Source organism: Saccopteryx leptura, chromosome 3, assembly GCF_036850995.1.
Source record: "Saccopteryx leptura isolate mSacLep1 chromosome 3, mSacLep1_pri_phased_curated, whole genome shotgun sequence".
Classification (NCBI taxonomy): domain Eukaryota; kingdom Metazoa; phylum Chordata; class Mammalia; order Chiroptera; family Emballonuridae; genus Saccopteryx; species Saccopteryx leptura.
This window is the reverse complement of record NC_089505.1, coordinates 127,765,383-127,783,605: the sequence shown is the minus strand read 5'-3', so window position 1 is coordinate 127,783,605 and position 18,223 is coordinate 127,765,383. Positions and strand designations below refer to the sequence as shown.

The following is an 18,223-nucleotide window of genomic DNA, read 5'->3' as shown; positions in this document are numbered from 1 at the left end:
AGGCAGGAAGTTCTAGAAGTTTAAAAAGGAGGGATAAATATTGTTTTCTTTATGAAAAATTTCAGCTAGTTTCTATTTAGATATATCATGCTCAGCCCAATTAATAAATAAGATTTTATATAAAGATTAAAAATTAAAGAATATTTATATATTTTTTCCCTTTTAGTATTTGGCCTTACAGGACCTGATGTTGCTTTCTCAGTATTCTCCTTCACGAAGACAAGAAGTTTTTAGTCTTAGCCAGCCAGGTAATGCTAAAAGTAATAAACCTGTGTGTGTAAAAAGTGTTCCACTTAAAGTTTTTGGTGAAACAGGTATATTTAATAAAATGTCACACACAAGTGAGCCCATTAAATGAATTTAAGATTTAAATCTTATGAAACAAAAGTGTTCTGTTGTTGTAGTTAGACATTATATCATCAGGAAAGAGATTTTTAAGCTTTTATATTATTTCCTTCAGTCCCCTCATTCCCTTAACTTGAAGAAAGCATGGGGTAGGTCGATAGTTTTAGAGCAGGAAACCATTTAAATGTCCAAAGTTTTAATGCTACAAGGGGTCTTAAATATCAGGTGGACCTAACTCTTGGAGAGATTAAGTAGCTTAAATAAAGTTAGTATCAGAGTTGGAATAAAAAGTTCTGTCATTTAACTCCTAAGTGCAGAGCTCTCTCTCTTCCTGCCATGCAACTCTTCCTCCCTCAAAAACAAGCAGAAAGGGGCCCTGGCAGGTTGGCGCAGTGGTAGAGCATTGGCCTGGTGTGTAGATGTCCCAGGTTCAATTCCTGGTCAGGGCACACAGGAGAAGCGCCCATCTGCTTCTCCACCCTTCCCCCTCTCCTTCCCCTCTATCTCTCTCTTCCCCTCCCGCAGCCACGGCTCCATTGGAGCAAAGTTGGCCTGGGCACTGAGGATGGCTCCATGGCCTCCGCCTCAGGTGCTAGAATGGTTCCGGTTGCAACAGAGCAAAGCCTCAGATGGGCAGAGCATCGCCCCCTAGTGGGCATGCCGGGTGAATCCCAGTCTGGTGTATGGGGGAGTCTGTCTCTCTGTCTCCTCGCTTCTCGTTTCAGAAAAAAAAAAACCCCAGAAAGGAGCTAGATTTGATGGTGACCCTGAGATGCTCTTGGTGACTCTCACTTGCCAGCCTCTTCAAACTGTAATTGTGCCAGTGCTCTCTGCCCTGTTCGTGGGGAATAAAACCCATTCCAGCCCCAACCACAATTGGGGAACAGAGAACTGGATAGGTTTTCATTTTGTTTTTCTAACTAGCTTTTTATTATTTGACAAATGTGCCAATTCCCAGATTGTAAAATAAACCTGTATAGTTAAGTGTTACATGGGAATAAAATCCAGTTGTATAAAAATATAAATGATTGAAGCCATTCTTTCAGTAACATGAAAAATCCAGAACTAGCAGTACTTTTCTATCAGACTTAGGTTCACTTACGAATTCTCTGTACATTAAATAATTTCACCAGATATTCAAGTAAACTGTAACAGGCTGGCATGCTCTCTGCCAGAGAACTTGCATTCTAGGGCATATTATTAGAATGTAACTGAACCCTTACATAGTTCCCTAGTGGTTCTGAGTTACAGCAGTACAAAACATTCTGGGGCCTACTGATGAAGTATTTTGTTTGTTTGCAGGTGAAGTGGTGTTCCTCTTGAGTTGTAAAGAGGAAATGGTTAAGAAAGGACCTAAGTAGAGAGGGATTATTTGGCACCCAGGATGGGGAAACCAATTTTCCGTGGACTCCTGCTATTGTATTTAATACAGTGAAACACAGTTGATTTTTACATGACAGCCCTAGGAAATAAAAGTCTTAGAAAATCAAATGATAATGAGAAGTAAGGGAATAAGAGTAAGGATCATAGTGGTTTTAAGTTAAATTGCCAGCAGCTATGTATACTCTTCCAGTATAAAGTATGATTATTACCAAATAATGTGAAAGTCCTATGATTATAATAGCAAATAGGGACTGTTTTACAAATGAAAATATAAGGAAGCTCTGTGGGTCAGACACAATAATTTAGACCTCTCCAGGGACCATGGTGTGCCTCTCATTAGACATGCTGGTGTTTGTTGTCTTAATCTTCAGTCTGATCAGTACTGCTCGTAAAGTGTCCTGAGCATTTGCATTCAAACCATACTCTAGTGTTTGGCTTTACTTTAGTGATCAGTTTGAGAGGTTTTTTTTATGGTAAAATAGCAAGATTTTGCTTGTAGACTTTTGGGAAAATGATTTCATCCAAATATTTATTGAATTGCTGCATAAATGTAAATAGCTTAACTGAGAAAAATGGGCCCCGAGGCAAAGTGTAATGTAGCATTTCTAATTGACTTTTCTCCTCATCTGGAGACTACGATTATCTACATTTTAAAAGTTGGTGTTTGGACCTCCTAGGTGGACATCCCCACAATTGGACAGCTATTTCAAGGGAGTGTTTGAATCTTTTAAATGATATGACTCAGAAACTGGTTCTCTACCAAGAAGCTGCTGCTACTAATGGAAGAATAATGTCTTCATCATACCCAGTGGAACCTAAGAAATTGAATTCCCCAGGTAACTCCTTGTACTTCTGAGAGTGGAAAGCATTGCTTTTTTTTTCTAGGAAAGATGATAGTAGTTAATCTAAAGACATATAGATGAGTGTGAGATAGATATTTTTAGGGAAATTTGATCCAGTCTATGGGATATTGTCCTAAACCAAGAAAAAGAACTCAGTATCATTGTAGATTGAAAAAATTAAGTCCAGTGTAGTGGTGGTGTTAAAATGGCTAAAAGAATATTAGTCATCAAATAGAAGATTTCAGCTTTCCCTAATACAAAGCCAGGTAAATCTTTACAAATGATACTGCAGTTTTGATTGCAGTATCCCAGAGACAAAAAGTTGTTGGGTGATGTCCAAAGAGTAGCTGAAAATGATTGAGTGATTTGGCACTGAGGGCATTCATTAAGATACATTCTTATACGTAAGAATAAATCTTAATGTTTTAAATACATTCATTATTATAAGGTAGCCTAATGTAATGTCAGTACTCCTCCAGTTTGCAAGATGAAAGCTGACAGGAAGAAGTACAGGTGGAGGAACTTAATGCTGCTTCACCAAATCCCTTAAATAGAAAATGCCTAGGAATATAAGACTGATAAATGATGAAGCACTTAATGTTCAGATGCTTTTGGAACTAGGCATTCAGTAAAAATGGATGAAACTGGCCAGGAGAGGATGGCGGTGAACTTGACAACACAGGCTGCTGAAGGGGAAGCTTCAGTTAGCTTTAGTTTATTATTCCCTGTGGGAATTCGGACCCAGTATCTGAACCTGTGGTCTTTTTATTTATTTATTTTTTAAGAGAAGCCTAAAATCCCCCAAAAATTATGTGAAACTTTTCACTTTTTAAATGTTGACAACTAATCTTGATATTTAAAAAAATTTCTGTATGGACCAAAGCACAGGCACACCTGTGTAGTTGACTTCGTTACTTTGGAGAGACCATATACAAAAAGTAAATGGATTATAGTTGAAAAATGATTGAAATGAGTTCATGAATGTCAGATTTTTAAAGATTCTAGAGTGTTTCAAATGTTATTAACTTTTAGATTAACATTTATGTATTGATTTTTTTCTTTTTCTTTTTTTTTTTTAGGTGAGAGTAGGGGAGACAGTGAGGCAGGCTCCCACATGTGCCCTGACTGGGATCCACCTGGCAAACCCGTCTAGGGCCGATGCTCAAGCTCTGAGCTATTTTTAGTGCCTGAGGCTGCTGCGTTCCATTGGAGCTATCCCCAGTGCCTGGGGCCACACTCAAACCAATCGAGCCACTGGCTGTGGGAGGAGAAGAGGGAGAGAAGGGGAAGAGGGAGAAGGAGAAGGGGAAAAACAGGTGGTTGCTTCTCCTGTGTGCCCTGACCAGGAATTGAACCTGAAGCATTTATACACTGGGCTGATGCTCTATCTACTGAGCCACTGGCCAGGGTCTTATGTATTGATTTATTGAATGTCTACTACATACCAAGCAATGTTCTAGAAGCCAGAGAATCAAAGATGATAAAACACTCTTAGAACTGACCTTTTAGTAGGAGGCACACAAATAATGCTAAGACAATGTAATTGCTAAAAAAGAAATTGGTCAGAAAGGAGCCTGCATAAGGAAGATGCTGTTTTGATAATAAAAGGAGGTCTTGTATGTGATAAAAAAGAGTTTAGATTTTATCCCATTGGGATATGGAACCAGTACAGGATTTTGAATAGGCTAGTTACATCAAATAAGCATCTTTTAAGGATTGTTGTAAACCTTGGATTGAAGGGTTCATGGGTCTGTATGTTTTTTTTATTATTTTAAATTGTATCCCATTATGCAGACAAAATTTGCTTCTAATTTTGAGGGATTATTGCAAAACTTAAAAACCTCAGTTTCCCTGGCCGGTTGGCTCAGCGGTAGAGCGTCGGCCTAGCGTGCGGAGGACCCGGGTTCGATTCCCGGCCAGGGCACACAGGAGAAGCGCCCATTTGCTTCTCCACCCCTCCGCCGCGCCTTCCTCTCTGTCTCTCTCTTCCCCTCCCGCAGCTGAGGCTCCATTGGAGCAAAGATGGCCCGGGCGCTGGGGATGGCTCTGTGGCCTCTGCCTCAGGCGCTAGAGTGGCTCTGGTCGCAACATGGCGACGCCCAGGATGGGCAGAGCATCGCCCCCTGGTGGGCAGAGCGTCGCCCCAGGTGGGCGTGCCGGGTGGATCTCGGTCGGGCGCATGCGGGAGTCTGTCTGACTGTCTCTCCCTGTTTCCAGCTTCAGAAAAATGAAAAAAAAAACAAAAAAACAAAAAAACACAAACCTCAGTTTTAATTTTTAAATTATTTAAAGATTTGTAATTGCTACCAACTCTTGAATAGTCATGTAATGAAAATTTAGTACTTTATTTATTTACTTAAAAGATTTTATTTATTGACTTTAGAAAGAGGAGAGAGAGAAAGGGTGGGGAGGAGGAGCAGGAAGCATCAACTGATAGTAGTTGCTTCTTGTATATGCCTTGACCCGGCAAAGCTGGGATTTTGAACTGGCAACCTCAGCATTCTAGGTCAATGCTTTATTCATTGCACCACCACGGGTCAGCAAAATTTAGTGCTTGAAATGTTTAATGTCTTTTTGTGGTTTTAGTAAGAAGATAGAATACTAGAATTTATTGTCTTTGTGCCTTGTAGTGGAGTGGTTGGGAAAATGTTTGTTTATATACATCAGACTCTATAACTAAATTGATAAAGTTATAATTTGTGAAGAAGCTGTTTACAGATCAGGTGTTTCGGGTCAGGTCAGATGTGTACATATCCTGGGCAGATTGATCTTTGGTGTGACTTCTGTTAATTTGAAAGAACTCTGGGGAAAATGAAATAAGGTCAGCATTCTTATCTGTACATTTTCATAATATAAATTTAGTCATGTTTAGCCAAGTAATAGTTATAGTAGGAATGTGCAGTAAAACTGGAAAGATTCTAATGCAATAATTAAAGTTGTTGCCCTATAAAAATAAAATACAAATTGAGAGGTTTATTAAAAACAGCTTAGAGAAACTGACCTTGAAGATGAAGATATTCATGGAGGAGAATAAACAAGAGAGGCTAAACCAATCTGATAGATGTTTAAAGCTCTTTGAGTGGTTATTGAGATGTAGTAGGGCAGCGGTTCTCAACCTGTGGGTTGCGACCCTGGCGGGGGGGTCAAACGACCAAAACACAGGGGTCGCCTAAAGCCATTGGAAATTTCCCTGTGTTTTGGTCGTTCGACCCCCGCCAGGGTCGCGACCCACAGGTTGGGAACCGCTGCAGTAGGGAAAACCGGAACCTTGAGAATGTAAACCTAGATGTGGACAACCCACTGAGCCTTGGGTAATGCGTTAAACGAAAAATGGAGATTTATAAAATTTGAGAACCACCATGCTAGCCTGTTTGGATCAGGTTGCCCCTTCAGCACTAGATCTGTTCTTTTGCAGAAGAAACTACTTTTCTGACCCCCAAATCTAGCCAGATGCCTCGGCCTTCAGTGCCACCATTAGTGAAGACATCACTGTTTTCCTCAAAATTATCTACACCTGATGTTGCAAGTCCTGTTGGATCCCCATCTGGCTCTAGTGTAATGAATCGGATGGCTGGAATTTTTGATGTAAACACCTGCTATGGGTCACCTCAAAGTTCTCAGCTGATAAGAAGAGGGCCAAGATTATGGACTTCTGCTTCTGGTGAGGACTATTCATTTTCTAAAATTTGAAATGTCATAGTTGCAGAGAATCAGCCTAAGTTTTCACCTTGGTTTTTTTATTTTTTTTAATAGATCAGCAAATGAATGAATTTTCTAATCTGCCATCTACTATTAGTGCTGAGGGTAAAACTGTGAGACAGCCCAGTGTGATTTATTCATGGATTCAGAATAAACATGAACAGGTATGATGATATGGTTATAGGGTTTATATTTGCATATAACATTGAGCACATCAAGGTTCTCACATGAGTCAGCCATTAGGAATAAATAGGACTTTTTGATGCTTCATATAATTAAGTTGTCCTATATGAAATCACCAGTTGTTAACTGGTTGTGAGCCATGCTTGATTTGTGTGAGGAACATGGACAATATTGTGGCTGGAGCAGAGTGATTGAGGGGAAGGTGGCAGGTAGGTGAGGTCAGAGGGGTAGCAGGCACCCGGAGCTCATTGGGCCCATTAGTGATGTGTATAGGACTGACATTTTCTCTGAGTGAGATGGAAAGCCACTGTATGGTTTTCCCAGTAGAATGACATGATGTAACCTTATATTTTGAAAGTGCTGCTCTATCTGCTGTGCTGAGACTACATTCTCAGATGGCAGGTGCAGAAGCAGAGAGCCAGTAGTAAAGCTGATGAAGTAATGCAGTGCAGGATGGTGGTATCTGTGACCAGAGTTGTTGCTATGGATACTATAAGATGTGATCAAGGTTTTCATATGTTGTTGTTGTTTTTTTTCAGAGACAGAGTCAGAGAGAGGGATAGATAGGGACAGACAGACAGGAACAGAGAGAGATGAGAAGCACCAATCATAGTATTTCGTTGTGACACCTTAGTTGCTCATCGATTGCCCTCCCATATGTGCCCTGACCATGGGCCTTCAGCAGTCCGAGTAACCCCTTGCTCGAGCCTGTGACCTTGGGTTCAAGCTGGTGAGCTTTTGCTCAAACCAGATGAGCCCGTCCTCAAGCTGGCGACCTCAGGGTCTCAAACCTGGGTCCTCGGCATCCCAGTCCGACACTCCATCCACTGCGCCACTGCCTGGTCAGTCAGGTTTCCATATGTTTTGAAGGTAGATGTAATAGGATTTGCTCATGAGTTGGTTGTGCTGTGAAAGATCTGATACAATAGAGTTAGAATTTATTGAGTATAATTTGCTAATGATTCTGGAAGAAGGGATTTAATGGAGTGAAGTGGGGAAATCTGGAGTTTGATTTAAACATGTTAAACAAATAATCTTGGCTCATAGTCAAATGGAAATATCGAGTAAGAAATTAGACATATGTCTGGACGCAGGGGAAAGTTTTGGACTAGAAATGTAAATTTGGAAGTCATCAGAGTATAGGCAGTATTTAAAACTATGAGGCTCTGTGAAAACTCTTGGGGAGTGTAGATACAGAAGAAAAGAGATGCAAGAACTGGGACCCTCTAATGACTGAATCTCTGGGAGACGAGGGATGGCAAAGGAGACCAAATGGCCATTGAGGTAAGAAGGGAACCAAGAAAAAGTGTTTCAAGGAGAAGTGTCAGATACTGCTCATAAGTAGCATGAGGTTCATACTGATAATGAATTATTGCTGTAGAAATGTGGAGGTGATTGAGTGCTTGTCAGGAGCCATAGGAGGGAGTAGTGGGGCTGAATGCCTGATTGGCGTGGTGTCGGGGAGCTTGGGAGAACAACTGGAGACCACAAGAAAAGCCGAATCTTTCCAGGAGTTTTGCTATAAGAGGAGCAGGAAAATAGGGTAAATGCTGGGAAGGGGGAGTTGGGACAAGGAAGGGTTTTCCTGCTAAGGTAGGTGGACTAATAATGCTTGCTGTGGAAGGGTCAGTTAATAGAGGGAAGAACTGAAGGTATTTTATGGACTTCAGTATCCCATATGGCTCTGTATGCTTTAAGTACTGTCATATCATAAATTTACTTTCAAGTTAGTTAAGGTATATAGCTTTTAGCTTATAATACTAAGAAATTGTTTTCTCTGTAAATGTCAACTAGTAGAAAACCACTTCAGACCTTGAGATGTGAAGATGAAGGGTGGGGAAACCTGCTCTATTTTGGTATTAAGAGGTTGAAGGGCAAGACAGCTGTGGAGCAGTGAGAAAGAAGATGGTCTTAGAAAATATTACCAGAAGCACTTAGAATTCTTTTTATTATGACAGGTCTCTAATTTTGGAGTTAGACGTGTACATGGAATGCAGTTTAGGTTAGATGGCCCATCTTGGTTATCTAATTTATAATACAAAGACATTTATTTCCTTGTGTAGTTTATTGTAAATACTGTTGTTTTTTCTGTAAGATGGGAGGTGTTAACCTGGAAATGTGTGATACTATATTTTAATAGAATTGAAAATTGTAAATGTATTAATTCTTTTTTTTTCCCAACTCAGATTAAGAATTTCTTGTCAAAACGGGTGCTGATAATGTATTTTTTCAGTAAGGTAAGAATATGTATGTAGTTAGAGCATTGGGACTTGGAGAGAAGAAATGAAATAAGAAATGAAGTAGCAGATAGGATTTGGTCTCTAAATATTTAGCTTGAGCCTAGTAAGCCAAGCAGCTTTGCATTAGTGCTTCACTAAACTTCTATTTTATCAATAGCTGCCCATCCTCATCTCTCCTCTCACCTCAGTGGCTTCTTGGGGCTTTACTATAGTAGGCCTCCCACTGTGCGCAGCTTTTTGCAGATATGCAACCCCATCCTACAAAAGGAGCAAATTCATGGCCATCCTTTATGGCTCATTGTCCTGCTAACATTGTTGTGGCCAATTTGCTCTTTAGAAAGAGAGGTGACTGGGTTATATCGCAGATGTTAAACTTGTATTGGAAAAAAAATTATAATTCAGGCCACAAACTAAATGACTTTCCAACTTGTCTCTCAGCTGCTTGCTACAGCTGCCATAGGAGAGTAAATCTCAATTGCAGGAGCTAAAAATTCATTCCTGTTTTCACTGGCTACAGCTGTTGTGTGTTAACTAATCCTTTGATGAGCAAAACCTTTGTTCATATGCAGGGAAAAGAATTTTTGTTTTGTTTTATTTATTTATTTATTTATTTATTTATTTTACAGAGGCAGAGAGTCAGAGAGAGGAATAGATAGGAATAGGGACAGACAGACAGGAATAGAGAGAGATGAGAAGCATCAATCATTAATTTTTTGTTGTGCCACCTTAGTTGTTCATTGATTTTTTTCTCATATGTGCCTTGACCTTGGGGCTATAGCAGACCGAGTAATCCCTTGCTCGAGCCACTGCCTGGTCAGGCTTAGTTTTTTTTTTTTTAATATAGCTTTTCTCTTTCTGAAGATATTGCTGTATTAGCTAATACTGCACTCAGTTACGCCTTCAAGTGAACGTTTGCATAGACATACATTGTTTTTATTCTTTGGGAGTCATACCCTGGTGGGAAGAGAGATCTGAGTAACTCTGATAGAATATAGATACACATAAAGAATCACTTCAGGTTCTTGAAACTTCTTTCACTATGGTGGCAGAGAAGATCCCTAGCAGTTCTGTCAAAAATAATCTACCTAGCCTGACCAGGCGGTTGCGCAGTGGATATAGTGTCGGACTAGGATGCGGAGGACCCAGGTTTGAGACCCCGAGGTCGCCAGCTTGAGCGCGGGCTCATCTGGCTTGGGCAAAAAAAAAAAAAGAAAAGCTCACCAGCTTGGATCCAAGGTCGCTGGCTTGAGCAAGGGGTTACTCGGTCTGCTGTAGTCCCGCAGTCAAGGCACATATGAGAAAGCAATCAATGAACAACTAAGGTGTTGCAACGAAAAACTGATGATTGATGCTTCTCATCTCTCTCTGTTCCTGTCTGTCTGTCCCCATCTATCCCTTTCTCTGACTCTCTCTCTGTCCCTGTAAAAAAAATAAATAAATAAATAAAAATCTACCTTAGGCTGTTCATTAGCGTTTTGGGAAAACTGACCCCTGAGGAAGGTATTTTCTATGAAGAAGAAGAGGGGTTGTCTGAAGTTTTACTTTAGTGCTTTGTTTCAGAAGGGTAGAGAGAGCACACTTCTGTGTCATGTGATGTGCCCTGTGCTCTTTTCACGTAAACTTCCCTCATTTACATAATTCTAACAGCATTTTTGTGAGTTGTCTTTTTGTCTTGATTTTACAGATAAGGAAACCTGAGGCTCAGGAGTCAAATAGCTAGCCTAAGTGCCCATAGCTAGTAAGGGGCAGAGCAGAACTTGATCTCTTTTTTCCTTAGAAGTGAACGGGTTTTTTTTTTTTTTTTTTAAGGGAGAGAGAGATTGAGAGAGACAGGAAGGGAGAGAGATGAGAAACATCAACTCATAGTTGTGCATTGATTGCTTCTCCTATGTGCCTTGATGGGCCTGGGGGTGGGGCTCCAGCTGAGCCAGTGACCCCTTGTCAAGCCAGTAACTTTAGGATCATGTCTGTGATCCCATGCTCAAGCTGGTGAGCCTGTGCTCAAGCCAGATAAGCCTATCAAGCCAGCGACCTTGGGGTTTTGAACCTGGATCCTCAGTGTCCCAGGTACACTCTCGATCCACTGTGCCACCGCCTGGTCAGGCATGAATGGCTATTTTTGAATCTGATATTATAAGTGGATCTGTTGTGTGACCAGGAGTTATAGACATTGCTTTTTAATGTTGAGAAAGGTAACATGCTGTTGTACTTGAATAGGCTTCATTGGGTATATTATCAAAGCCAGCTTTTGTTTCAGTGGGCCAGTTGTTGCTCCATATTATTTGTCCTTGTTATATTAAAGAAGGTTGGTTGGTTTTTCTTTGGAATGGGGTTGAGGGTAGACAGTTCAAGAGAGGTAGTATGTATTCAGGTTTTTTATTTGTTTTAAAAAAAGTATTTTATTTTCTTTAAGTGATTTCTATACTAATCCTCTAAAGTGGGTTGAGTGTGTGTAACTCCTAAATGAGAAACAGGTATGTACATAGAGATTTTAGAGACTTTTCAAGGGTCACATAGTAAGTTGGTGGCAGAATGCTGTATTTCTGTTAGATCATATTGTATAAGAATTTCAGATTTTAATTCTTGAGAGGCAGCTGTGAGTTTTCTATTGTTACAGGCTACATAGTTGATTAGATGAAATAATAAAGAGTTTTTGCCCAGTGGAGCTTACTTAAATGTTTTTGTTGTGTTTGTAGCACCCAGAGGCTTCCATTCAGGCTGTTTTTTCAGATGCCCAAATGCATATTTGGGCTTTGGAAGGTAAGCAATTTCAGTGAACTTAGTGATTTTAATTATCAGTTAAATATGGAAGTATAGTCCATAGAAGGTGAGTTCTGGACTTTGATTTCAGATATAAGTTTATATCTTTGTTTTATATAGATAATTTTTCTTAAATATTTATGTGTACTTAAATCTGGGCAGAAGTTTTCCTTGTATATAGGCAGAGAAACTGAGCCTCGGATTCTTTTTTTTTTTTTTTTTTTTTTTTTGTATTTTTCCGAAGTTGGAAACGGGAAGGCAGTCAGACAGACTCCCGCATGCGCCTGACCCGTAATCCATCCGGCATGCCCACTGGGGGCGATGCTCTGCCCATTTTGGTGCATCGCTCTAGCCATTCTAGCGCCTGAGGCAGAGGCCACAGAGCCATCCCCAGCGCCTGGGCAAACTTTGCTCCAATGGAGCCTTGGCTCCGGGAGGGGAAGAGAGAGACAGAGAGGAAGGAGAGGGGAAGGGGTGGAGAAGCAGATGGGTGCCCTGGCCAGGAATCGAACCCGGGACTCCTGCATGCCAGGCCGACGCTCTACCACTGAGCCAACTGGCCAGGGCCGAGCCTGGGATTCTTGTATAAATACTTCTTCAGAAATTATATAAATTTCTTATATAAATTTCTTCAGAAATACTGCAATTAATAGATTGTTTTTAACTGTTTACTCATGTTGCCATAAGTTATTTAACCTGTTTCATATATTTTAATATATTTAACTTAGGCTAAATATGAAAAGTTAGTTGTTAAAAAATTTATATATTTATATTGTCGATACTGCCTTCTCAAAGCTTAAATAATTCTTCAGAGAGGTCTTTCCTGACACCTAATGAAAAATGTCCTCACAACCTTCACTCTGTTCCCTTACCATGTTGTTTTTCTTCCTAGCAGTTATCACTACCAAATACAACATTATTTAAAAGAACTTGTTCCTAGTAGAACATAAAGTGGACTGTCATCTTCTTCATGACTACTGCCGCTGAGCACCTTTCCCGCCCGTTCTGATCTTGTACCCATTTTCTATTGTATTACTTCTTCTCTTTTATTTAGAAGTTCTTAATATATTCATAATATTAATCCTTTATCAAATAGATATATTGCAAATAGATTTGTCCTATTATAATTCACTTTTTCTTTTCCCCTTGAGGTCTGTCTCACTTAGTAGCAGCATCTTTTACAGAAGATAGATTTGGAGTTGTCCAGACTACACTACCAGCAATTCTGAACACTTTGTTGACTCTCCAAGAGGTAGGCAATATGTGGATTGGGTGGAGGTGAATGTCCTTTTCCTTGTCCCCATGATGCCCCCGGTTTTTATTTTTTGTGACATGATATTTATTGCGTAACAAAACATGTTGGAAGTTAAAATAATAGTACTATTCTCACACTTAGGAAATTACAATCTAAGAGAGTATAGGAAGAGATAATTTTAATTCACTTGTATAAAATAATTTCATAGTAACAGAAAAAGAAAGTATATTCAACCTGTAGGCTATACCTCTGGTATTAATCAGAGTATATAGGATATTGCAGTTCTGTTCAGTGATACAAGTTTAGAGCCTTGCACAATTTGTAGCTATTGAAAGCAACGTGTAGTTAAATTACCCATGAAGGTAATAAGTTACCTATTGGCCAGAGGTTGAAAATATAGAGCTGAGGCCAGTGGATTCCCCTGCCATCATGATGGTTGCCTGGTTTTAAACTAATTTGCTTTTTTAGTCTTAGACTTAAAAGCAGAAAAATAAAATGTATACTTGTTGCTTTCCAATGGCTGCCTTTCCTAAATTCATGTTGGATGATATGTTTTATACCACCTGGTAATATTATTTGTATAGCAGATGAGAGCTACAAACACTGAGTGATAGAGAGTAGGTAGGGGTGGTGTGTGCGGTAGGCTCTTGGAGGAGGTGATATTGAGCTAGGCTTGAAGGATAACAACTGGTGCATCTTTTGGTCTTGGGAAGCAGTTTAAGGTATGAAGAGAAACACATGTTTCTTTCTTCATCTCAATTTATTTTACCGCTAAGAAAGTCTTACCCATCAAAACCTCTTTGTACCTACTTTCTCGTGTATGTTACTTGTGACATGTTTGTATACATGCATACTTTTATTATTTGTCTTCTTTTCCTAGTTACCTTTTTCTTTTTTTTTTAATGTTTAAATATATTTTATTTATTTATTCATTTTTAGAGAGGAGAGAGAGAGGGAGAGAGAAACACAGAGAGGGAGAGACAGGAGAGAGAGACAGGGAGAGAGAAGGGGGGAGGAGCTGGAAGCATTAACTCCCATATGTGCCCTGACCAGGCAAGCCCAGGTTTTGAACGGCGACCTCAGCATTTCCAGGTCAACGCTTTATCCACTGCACCGCCACAGGTCAGGCCCTAGTTACCTTTTTCTAAAGAAATGATTTTGTCGTATTTCCCCACAACTTCTAATATTTGGCTTGGCTAACCACACAATTGTGTAACAGTGATTTGGGCATATTTTTGGTATTCATAGCATAGTTTTTCATCACTCTAGTTGTACAGTTTAAAATAACAATAACAGTGCAATTCTTTATAGTCAACAGTGATTTCATTATTTTTGATCCTGATAACTACCTTGTGAAGTAATGAAGATGGAAGTATTTTACCTCTACTTTACAAATGAGGGAGGCTTGGCAGTGCATTGAATTTCTTTCTTTTTTTTTAGCGAGAGAGTCAGAGAGAAGGACAGACAGGCAGGAAGGGAGAGAGATGAGAAGCATCAATTCTTCATTGCAACACCTTAGTTGTTCATTGATTGTTTTCTCATATGTGCCTTGACCGGGGGGCTACAGCAGACTGACCCCTTGCTCAAGCCAGAGACCTTGGACACAAGCCAGTGACCATGGGGTCATGTCTATGATCCCACACTCAAACCATCGACCTCGTGCTCAAGCTGGTGAGCCTGCACTCAAGCTGGAGACCTCGGGGTTTCGAACCTGGGTCCTTCACATCCCAGTCTGATGCTCTATCCACTGTGCCACCGCCTGGTCAGGCTGCATTGACTTTCTCACATACGTCTGGTAGGTGGCAGAGCTGGGACTTGAACTCAAAGTTGACTGCAGAGCATTAGCAATGTAATAGACCTCAGGGAACACTGCAGATCCATGTTCCTTATTCCTTGTTATGGGCTTATTTTCATGTGAGGTTCTCTGCAGACAGTAGTTTTATTTCTGGAACAATGGCTTTCAACTTTTTAACCATGACCTCAAGGATGTTTACATTAGACTAAAAGAGAGAGAGAAACAAAAGATTCCTTATTTTAAAAATTGAATTTATTGCTTGACCAGGCAGTGGTGCAGAGGAGAGAGGGTCGGACTGGGACGTGGAAAACCCAGGTTCGAAATTCCGAGGTCGCCAACTTGAGCGCGGCTCATCTCGTTTAAACACAGCTCACCAGCTTGGACCCAAGGTCACTGGCTTGAGCAACGGGTCACTCGGTCTGCTGTAGCCCCCGTCCCGCCCCTTCCCCCGTCAAGGCACATATGAGAAAGTAATCAATGAACAATTAAGGTGCCACAACAAAGAATTGATGCTTCTCATCTCTCTCCCTTCCTGTCTGTCTGTCCCTATCTGTCCCTCTCTCTGTCTCTGTCACACACAAAAAAATGAATTTATTGGGGTAACATTGGTTAATAAAATTATATAGGTTTTAATTATACAATTCTATAATACATCATTTGTATATTGTATGTTCACCACCCCAAATCAAGAACAAAAGATACTTTTTTTTAGTGCTCTGAACAGACAGGAAGAGAGATGAGAGATGAGAAACATCAGCACCTTAATTGTTCATTGATTGCTTTCTCATATGTGCCTTGACTGGGGGGCTCCAGCTGAGCCAGTGACCCCTTGCTCAAGCCAGTGACCATGGGGTCATGTCTATGCAACAAGCAACCCTGTGATCAAGCTGGTGAGCCCATGCTCAACCCAGATGAGCCCATGCTTGTTGGTGACTTCGGGGTTTTGAACCTGGGTTCTCAGCATTCCAGGCTGACTCTGTCCACTGTGCCACTACCTGGTCAGGCAAAGAGATTTTCAGAGCAGTATGTATTGTATTATGTGCATTGCATTCTAATGTTTTTCATTTTATTTCATTTTTTAAAATGCTGTTTAAAACCAAATTGATGCCTGACCAGGCAGTAGCACAGTGGATAGAGCATTGGCCTGGGGTCCAGAGGACCCAGGTTCGAAACCCTGCTTGAGCATGGGCTTACCAGCTTGAGTGTGGGGTCGCTGGCTTGAAGCCCTGGCTTGAGCAAAAGGTCACTGGCTCAGCTGGAGCCCCCTGGTCAAGGCACATATGAGAAAGCAATCAATGAATAACTAAGGTGCTACAACGAAGAATTGATGCTTCTCGTTGCCCTTCTTGTCTGTCTGTCACTCTGTCTCTGTCTCTCTTGCTTAAAAAACAAACAAAAAAACATTCATTTTATAAGGATCATACTGCCCTAGAGATATTCTGTACCCAAATTACTTTCTTCTCACCTCCCCACCAAAAGTATTCCTAATTCTTTGTAGTTGGTTAATGGGTAGGTATGACAAGGAAAGCAATCTGTTTGATTATATTTATTCATACCTTTGGTTAGGAAGGTAGGAATGACAGATTTGTCAAAAGGTCAGGTCCTATTTACTTTGAAACAGTAGTTGGAAAGGAGAGTACTTTTGAGGGGCAGAGTAGAAAGAGGCAGATGTGTGTGTGTGTGTGTATTTTTTTTTTTTTTTTACAGAGACAGAGTCAGAGAGAGTGATAGACAGACAGGAAGGGGAGATGAGAAGCATCAATCATTAGTTTTTCGTTGTGCATTGCAACACCTTAGTTGTTCATTGATTGCTTTCTCATATGTGCCTTGACTGTGGGCCTTCAGCAGACCAAGTAACCCCTTGCTTGAGCCAGCGACCTTGGGTCCAAGCTGATGAGCTTTGCTCAAATCAGATGAGCCCACGCTCAAGCTGGCGACCTCAGGGTCTCGAACCTGGGTCCTCGGCATCCCAGTCTGACGCTCTATCCACTGTGCCACCGCTTAGTCAGGCCAGATGTATATTTTTGATAATTTGAAGAGGTAAAGGAACAAGCTGGTCCAGTGATTTGGTACTTAGCTTCTGAGTATAAAAACCCTTTCTTGTGTGAAGCTGGTGGCATCTCTTCTCCCCTACTCCATTTCACAGTCAGCCTTTTAATCATTCTTGGCAGTCATCAGATTTTACAAACTGCCTAGTCTTTCCTTTTCCACCCCATATCCCGAGATTGATTATTATGAGTAAGTTAGTGTCCACATGGATGGCTGTTTGTCCCACACCTTGTAGCTGTAGTTCTTTGACTTCCTCCTCTTTGCTACTCTTTTATATATCCTTCAGTCTCATTCTATGGCTATCACCTGGGCCTCATTATCCCCTGAGTTCTCCCCCTTCAGAGCTTAAAACTTCAAGATTCTCTCCTCACAGAATCCTTAAATGCTTTTGTGTTGAAGACCCCTTTGAGAGTCTGTGATGAAGCTTCTGGACTTTTTCTCGGAATAGTGTTTTTAAATGCTTAAAATAAAGTACAGTAGTTCCTCATCTATCATGGGGGCTAGGTTCCAGACCCCCCGCAATAGGTGAAAATCTGCGAAGTAGTGACCTTATATTTATTTTATTATTTATATATATTTTTAAGACTTTATAAACCTTCCCCACACTCATAAACTTTTCCCATGCTGTTATTAACCTTTCTTACACTTTAACCTTTCTCACACTCATTTTGCTGCAAAAATAATTAAAATAATAAATATATAAAAATACCTATATACCACAAAATTTCGTGATATAGCAAAAAATCCACGATACAAAATTAGATATATACAATTCAAAATCTGTGAGCATACAATGAGATCGCGAAAAGTGAACCGCAGTATGGCAAGGGACGACTAAAATCAATTATATTTGGAATATAATTATGAAAGTATTAAATTTGTAATTTAGTAATATGTGACTTTTTTCTTTTCTTTTTTAAGTGAGAGAGGAGGGGAGATAGACTCCTGCATGCATCCTGACCGGGATCCACCCGGCAACATTGGTCTGAGGCTGACGCTTAAATCAACTGAGCTATCCTCAGTGTCTAGGGGTGATGCTCCAAGCAGACGAGCCACTGGCTATGACAGGGAAAGAGTGAGAAGGAGGAGAGGGAGGGTAAGAGAAGCAGATGGTTGCTTCTCATATATTCCCTGACTGGGAATTGAATCTGGGACATTAATACTCCAGGCTGATGCTCTATCCACTGAGCCAACCAGCCAGGGCCAGTAATGTGTGACTTTTAATCAAGGCATTAAATAACAAGCTATCAGTGAGTCTGATAACTTATCATTTTGAAATAATGATAAGATGAAAGTTGTTTCAAGATAACTCAAATAGTAATGCAATAAGATATTGGTGATTTCTATTGGTGTCAAAAATCACAGGAATTGCTAATGCTGTTGTGATTTGTTGCTTACATTCATAATCGAAAGAAATGCTAAATTTAAATAGAACTTAGTGAAGATAAATATGCAATTTTTATCCTAAAGTTTATGCCCCTGAATTTTACCCATAGATATGTTGGCCCCTGTAAGAGCCTTTGCTCCATCATGCCCTGCTGCTTCTGCATACTTGTTTGTACCAGTGTTTTCACTTTCTTTGTCATTCAGCTCCCTCCTGGCCACATCTTGTCTTTCCCTATCCAGCTTAGACCATATGTGTGTCACATCATTTTATTACTAATTCTTTCAA

General features: G+C 40.3%; 1 protein-coding gene across 1 annotated transcript in view; it reads left to right on the top strand.

The window, feature by feature from the left end:
- The window catches only part of NDC1 (NDC1 transmembrane nucleoporin), a 66,043-nt gene that overhangs the window by 36,416 nt on the left and 11,404 nt on the right, over nucleotides 1-18,223 (top strand). The window contains exons 10-16 of the mRNA XM_066376335.1: nucleotides 167-248; nucleotides 2,406-2,564; nucleotides 5,986-6,231; nucleotides 6,324-6,433; nucleotides 8,639-8,689; nucleotides 11,389-11,452; nucleotides 12,604-12,704. Coding sequence (XP_066232432.1) covers nucleotides 167-248; nucleotides 2,406-2,564; nucleotides 5,986-6,231; nucleotides 6,324-6,433; nucleotides 8,639-8,689; nucleotides 11,389-11,452; nucleotides 12,604-12,704 — 813 coding nt within the window. The remainder of the gene's footprint in view (nucleotides 1-166; nucleotides 249-2,405; nucleotides 2,565-5,985; nucleotides 6,232-6,323; nucleotides 6,434-8,638; nucleotides 8,690-11,388; nucleotides 11,453-12,603; nucleotides 12,705-18,223) is intronic.